Here is a 6,271-nt window from a genome sequence, read left to right as displayed (position 1 = left end):
TAGTGGGTTGTGTTGGATATACATTTACTTACATAAAATTCTATTTAAGTTACATTTAACTTCATTTTAAACCAAAAGTAAGCCTTTTTTATTCATTTGTTAATTTCAAAAGATTTTCTTTCTTTTTTTCTTTTTTTAACATGCATGTTTTTCTCGAGTAAACAATCACTAATTTAGAGAATCCATCAAATGAGGATGAATTTCCCAGATCTGTGGCGTTGTTCTGGGCTTAGAGAGGCAGTGAGACCATAGAGAGAGAGAGAGAGAGAGAGAGAGGAGATAGTGAGCAATGTTGTGATGACAGCAGCTGATCCTGTCTGAATCCTCTTGGCTCGTGCCCTGTCGGTGCCCGCTGTACCCACGCTGGCAGCAGAGCAAGCTGGTGGCTGCGGGCAACTCCTGCCAACTCACAGCCTATTGAGAGGCAGTCTGATGGACACAAATTCGAACGACAGACTTGCTGCATCAACAGCAATCGATGCCCAACCCATTTCTGCTGCTGTGGACGGAATTAAACCATAAATACCCCCCAGGTCCCCTCCACCATACACCCTCACCTCCACACACACTCCTCACATACACACACACACACTCATACACACGCACGCTGAGAGAGAGTGGAGGGGTGAGAACTGCTGAAAGAGAAGGACGGGAGAAACAGGTAAAGATATGTTATCTGAAGACATACTTTTCATGTGTGCTGGCAGAAAAAAAGAAACTAAATATCTTTGTCATAGAAATCTGTCTTAGGTTTAATTTGATACCTACAGTGTAACTGAAATACAGAAATTGATGTAAAAGAGAAAAGAAAATCATGTTTAGAGAGATTTTTCCTTGATCAAGACTAATGTTATTGCTAAAGAAGTTTTAAACTAAAACAATAGATCTAGCGATGACAATGAAGACAAAAAGTCTTCATTGTCATCGCTAGATCTATTGTTTTAGTTTAAAACTTTTTTTGTGAATTGAAAAGAAAGATGCATCAGCATTGTGTTATTTGTTTTGTTTTGCTTTATTTTTGCCATCCGACTAAGAACATTTTTACAAACACAATAGATATGTAAAACAATGAGCATAATAAGCCAAGTTTAATTGTGTCTGTTTTGAATGCTTTTCCAGTCAGCATTTTTTTTTTTTTTTTTTTTTTTTTTACCAAACACATTTTTTTAAAACAACGAATGAAACTTGTTTAATTTCAGTTTTATAAATTGCTGCTTAAGGAACGTTTACCTGTTTAATTTTGGGGAAATGCAAGTTGTGTTTTGTAAAAAGAATAATAATTATAATAATAAATAAAATACTGTTCATATCAGTTATGAATATTTTGCATGATTATGCATTTATTTTATTTTTTTAAATAAATGCCTCTTTTTTTGTTTAGTTTTGTTTTGTTATCTAATGCAACAATATTTATGTATTTATAAGTGTCCAAATGTACTTTGTAGCTATCCACTTTAGATTAAATCTCCTGTTTTTTTATTGTTTTGTTTGTTTTTTTAACATTTAATTGAAGTTATTTGTACTCATGATAGGTAAAAATTGATAGCCTGAATGCACTAAGTCGCTTTGGATAAAAGCGTCTGCTAAATGCATGAAATGTATTTAATCTTCTCATGTTTTTAGCACACATGCAGCAATAGCTGGTGAATGTCTTTTTTCCTCATCTCTGATGTGTGTTTGTGTTTTGCCAGGTGGAGAGATGTCGGATCAGCAGGGAGTCCCAGATCAGCAGGTCGCTGGGAAGAGCCAAGGAGGAGCAGGAGCGGTTTACAAGGTACTCATTTACACAGTTCTTTTTCACAGACAAAAAGCCCAGAGGAAACTCTTTTATAGCTCCTGAGACTAAATGGATTCTTGCAAAAACAGACACAACAAGCCAATAGCTGACACACAGTAAGAGTATTTATCTATGAAGGAATGTAAAAATGTACTCACCCTCAGAACATCTCAGATATAGATGAATTTGTTTCTTCATCAGAACAGACTCGGAGAAATGTGTCATTACAACACTGTTTCACCAATAGATCCTCAGCAATGAATGGGTGCCGTCAAAATGAGAGTCCAAACAGCTGATAAAAACATCACACTAATGCACAAGTAACACACACAACTCCAGTCCATCAGTTAATGTCTTGAGAAAGCCAAAAGCTGCGTGTTTTACATTTTTAATTTCAAACCATTGCTTGAAACCATTGAAAAAGTGATCTTGTGTGAATCAGGAGAGAAATATGCACACATTAAGCACATTTGCAAGCAAAACAAATATGTCAATGGATTTTAAAGTGAGAGGACAACATAAGGACAACTGTACATTTTCATTGGAGGAAGCATAATTAATAGATTCTAGATTCAAATGTAACGGTTTAAAGAACCGAAAAAATATGGATTACATGTGGATTATTTATCAGCTGTTTGGACTCTCATTATGACGGCACCCATTCACTACAGAGGATCCACTGGCAAACAAACAATGCTACATTTCTCCAAATCTGATGAAGAAACAAACTCATCTACATCTTACATGACCGACCTGAGGGGGAGTACATTTTCAATTTAAGGTGAACTTTTCCTTTTACATCTCTTAAATTCTGATTGCAGACTTTGAAACTGACAAATCTGAGAACAGTTTGAGATGTTGTCTTGAGAAAGAAAATTCTGAACTGCAAATGTCTCCGCTTGTTCTTCATTTCATCTTATTGCTGTTGAATGAAGTTCTTCGTTAAAATGAATGACAATTTGCATGAATGATTTTATAAATAATTTACACAAAAACTCTCCTCGTTTTTCATGAATGAAAGAGTTTATGGCTTATAGTGTTTATGACAAACAGTTTATGACTTAAAATGTGTCGAATCATCTTCACAGGTCTCACTGTTTGAATTCGAGAACTTCCGTGGAAAAAAGGTCGAGCTGTCGGCAGAATGCAAGGACTTGATTGAGAAGAACCTGGAAAAAGTTGGATCAATTATAGTTGAGTCTTGCCCGTGAGTATGTTTTCTACTGTCAAACCACATTATCTACAACCACAAAAGAAGGAATGAAGAATGTTCAGAGTGTTCTTGTAACATACAAATCAATGGACTGACTAATATAATGTAATGTAATGTAATGTAATGTAATATAATAAAATTCACCCGGGAACACATGATAGGTAAAAATTGATAGCCTGAATGCACTGTAAGTCACTTTGGATAAAAGCGTCTGCTAAATGCATACATTTAATAATATAATATAATTAACTTAATAAAAAAGCAAAAATACAATAAAAATATAAAGATGGAATATTTATTTTTTATTCTCTATAACGTTCATTTAGAACAAGCAGTTTTTAAAATCGCTGGAGTCACAAAATGAACTGTGATTTATTCATTTACCTACATGGACATTTAATAAATGTAAATAACAGCTTCAGTTTCCGAATTTAATTTAGATATCATTTTAATTATGTTAGAATTATATTATATAGTGGGTCTTCATGTCCAAAAATAAAAATAAAAATAAATAAAATAAGATTAAAAATATCTGAAATACCTAAATATTGTAGATGTTTAACTCAGGGTTATTGTCCTTAACTAAAAATAAAAACATACAAAAAAAAAGAAAAAAAAAAATAATAATAATAATAATAATAAATACAATTAAGAGAATACAAAACAACTTTTTTTTTCAATTAAATTAAAAAACTAATTTGAAAAACTTTAAAATAAATTACATTTCAACTAGTTACCAAATACACATTTCTCATTTTCATTTAAGTACTAAAATGTCTCTAAGTAAGTAAACCTAAAGCTATATAAAGATAAAAATAAAAATAAAAAATATGAAAAAAATAAAAAAGAGAAAAAAACGAAATCTTTAAAATGAACATTAATATAAAAATATAAAGATAAGATCTAACTAAAAATAATGACCAAAACTATAACAAGTAATAGTTATGATAGTATAACTAAAATAACACCGCTTTACCTACGTCACGTGACCATTAACTATCATCAGAAAATTGTCAAAAGGCAAATATATTGTTATATTATTGAAATTTAAGATCGCAGGGGTTGTTCAAATAAATATTTATTTTTGAAAGAGGTTTGGCTGACAAAGAAAGTTTGTGAATCCCTGCTTTAATCAAAAGGAATCATCCATTTATCCATCCTGATCTTGATGATCTTGTCATAGATGGGTCGCCTTTGAGAAGAAGGGCTTTCTGGGAGAGCAGTTTGTTTTGGAGAAGGGAGAATATCCTCGCTGGTCCACCTGGACCAACAGCCAGAGCAGCTCCCTCCTCCTGTCCATGAGACCTCTGAGAGTGGTGAGAGACACGTTCACACCTGATTAAAGATCTGCTCTCCCGTCACGGCCCACTGAGTCTCGTGTTTACGCTCCATTACTAGGACAGCGCAGACCACAAACTACATCTGTTCGAGAACTGCAGCTTTGCCGGGAGAAAGATGGAAATCGTGGATGATGACATTCCCAGCTTGTGGGTCCACGGCTTCCAGGACCGAGTGGCCAGTGCCAAAGCTGTCAACGGAACGTGAGTTTGAGAGTTTGTTCGAGATTGTTTTCTTGCCGCTGATATCCAAAGACCATAAGTGAAGCTTGATTTTTCAAGATGGTCTTGATTTTTGATTCAGTCCTTATTTTTCCTCAGAATTCGTGCTCTGCATTTAACCCATCCAAAGTGCACACACACAGCAGTGAACACACACACACACACCGTGAACACAAACTCAAAGTCAAACTCATAACCACTAGGCCATGATTTCCCCTTTAAAGTCAATGTGATCTCAAAATGCACTCTTTTTACTTCCTAAATACATTTTCCTGGTCATCAGTGCATGTTATTTGAAAGAACCTACTTTTAAATGTTTTATTTTTTGATAGAAATTTGACAGAAACATGCATTATAATCAAAAAGTGACAATGATGACATTTATAACATCACAAAAGGTTCGGATTCAAATGCTGTTTCGTGTTGACTTCTAGAAGATCAAGTAAATCTACAAGCAATCACTCTCTTCCGCTTTCAAAAAGGCTCTTTAGATTATCAAATTGTTCTTTTAAAATCTGATCTCTGAAATGTTCTTTGAGAAGCAAAATATTGTCCTTCATTCTTAAACTGGTTGCCATTGATGGATTCATGAAGAACCTTTCCATTGCACAGAATCTTCTTTTTAATGCAATACAGTGATTATTAAAACATTCTTCAGACTAAGAAGCAAAAATGGTTCTTTTAAGAACTGTTCTTTGAAAGGTTCTTTGCGAAATCCTCCTTTTGGAACTTTTATTTTAAAGAGTGTACATACAGTATCTTTAAAATGTACTTAATGATAGTGATTTTTTTCTGACATTATTTCCACAGTCAAGTATGCCTGAATTTGTTTCCTCAGGTGGGTGGGCTACATGTACCCAGGCTACCGCGGGCGTCAGTTCGTGTTTGAACATGGCGAATACAAGCACTGGAACGACTGGGGAGCCACAGAACCCCAGCTGCAGTCCGTCCGGCGTGTGCGGGACATGCAGTGGCACAAACGGGGCTGCTTCACCGTCCCCGACCCGGCTCCCAAACCCAACCCAAACCCCAGTCCTGCTCCCAATCCCGCCCCAGCTCCCGTTCCCGCTCCGGCTGCCCCATCCGCCCCGGCTGCCAGCAGCTGAAGGAGGGCAAGCCCCGCTCATGACCTCTGCCCTGCGCCTGCTCAGAGGACCACCAAGAAAGCTGGAAAGCAAAAGTGACTGCTTTGCCTCTTGTGTGTCTATCATTGGAAATAAAGGCCTCGGCCCATGCTTTGATCTCTGACCTTTGGCTCGTGTCTTGATTTATTTATTTTTTCTGCTAGACTGATACAACACTGAAAATACCACGAGTTTGGTAAGGAATCCTGAGCAGGGCTGTACTATTTTTACCAAAAATACAGTAAAATCAGTAATAATGTGAAATATTATTACAATTCAAAATAACTATTTTATGTTTTAATATGTATAAAATTTTTATTTATTACTGTGCACAAAGCTGTATTTTCAGCATCATTCCTCTAGTCTTCAGTGTCACATGATCCTTCAGAAATAATTCTAATATACTGATTTGCTGCTCAAGAAACATTTCTGATTATAGATATTTTTTCTACAGTATTTATTTGAAATAGAAGTCTTTTGTGACATTGCAATCTTTACTTTCAACTCAGTGTCAATTTAATGCATCCTTGCTGAATAAAAGTAAAACTTGTTAATGGTAGTGCAACAATAAAGGAAAATGTAACATGCAAACACTAAA

The 6,271-nt window shown here is 35.3% G+C and overlaps 1 protein-coding gene across 1 annotated transcript; it reads left to right on the top strand.

Annotated features, from left to right (window-relative positions):
* Nucleotides 1–526: 526 nt before the first annotated feature.
* LOC113069049 (beta-crystallin B3-like) lies at nt 527–5,797 on the top strand. Its single transcript, XM_026242025.1, has 6 exons — nt 527–661; nt 1,692–1,774; nt 2,866–2,984; nt 4,174–4,306; nt 4,389–4,531; nt 5,388–5,797. The coding sequence occupies exons 2-6, from the start codon at nt 1,700–1,702 to the stop codon at nt 5,653–5,655; spliced, it is 738 nt and encodes a 245-aa protein (XP_026097810.1). The 5' UTR covers nt 527–661; nt 1,692–1,699; the 3' UTR covers nt 5,656–5,797.
* The last annotated feature ends 474 nt before the right edge of the window (nt 5,798–6,271 follow it).

This window comes from Carassius auratus, chromosome 5, assembly GCF_003368295.1.
Source record: "Carassius auratus strain Wakin chromosome 5, ASM336829v1, whole genome shotgun sequence".
Classification (NCBI taxonomy): domain Eukaryota; kingdom Metazoa; phylum Chordata; class Actinopteri; order Cypriniformes; family Cyprinidae; genus Carassius; species Carassius auratus.
The sequence above is the reverse complement of the archived record's forward strand: the minus strand, read 5'-3'. Positions and strand labels throughout refer to the sequence as shown.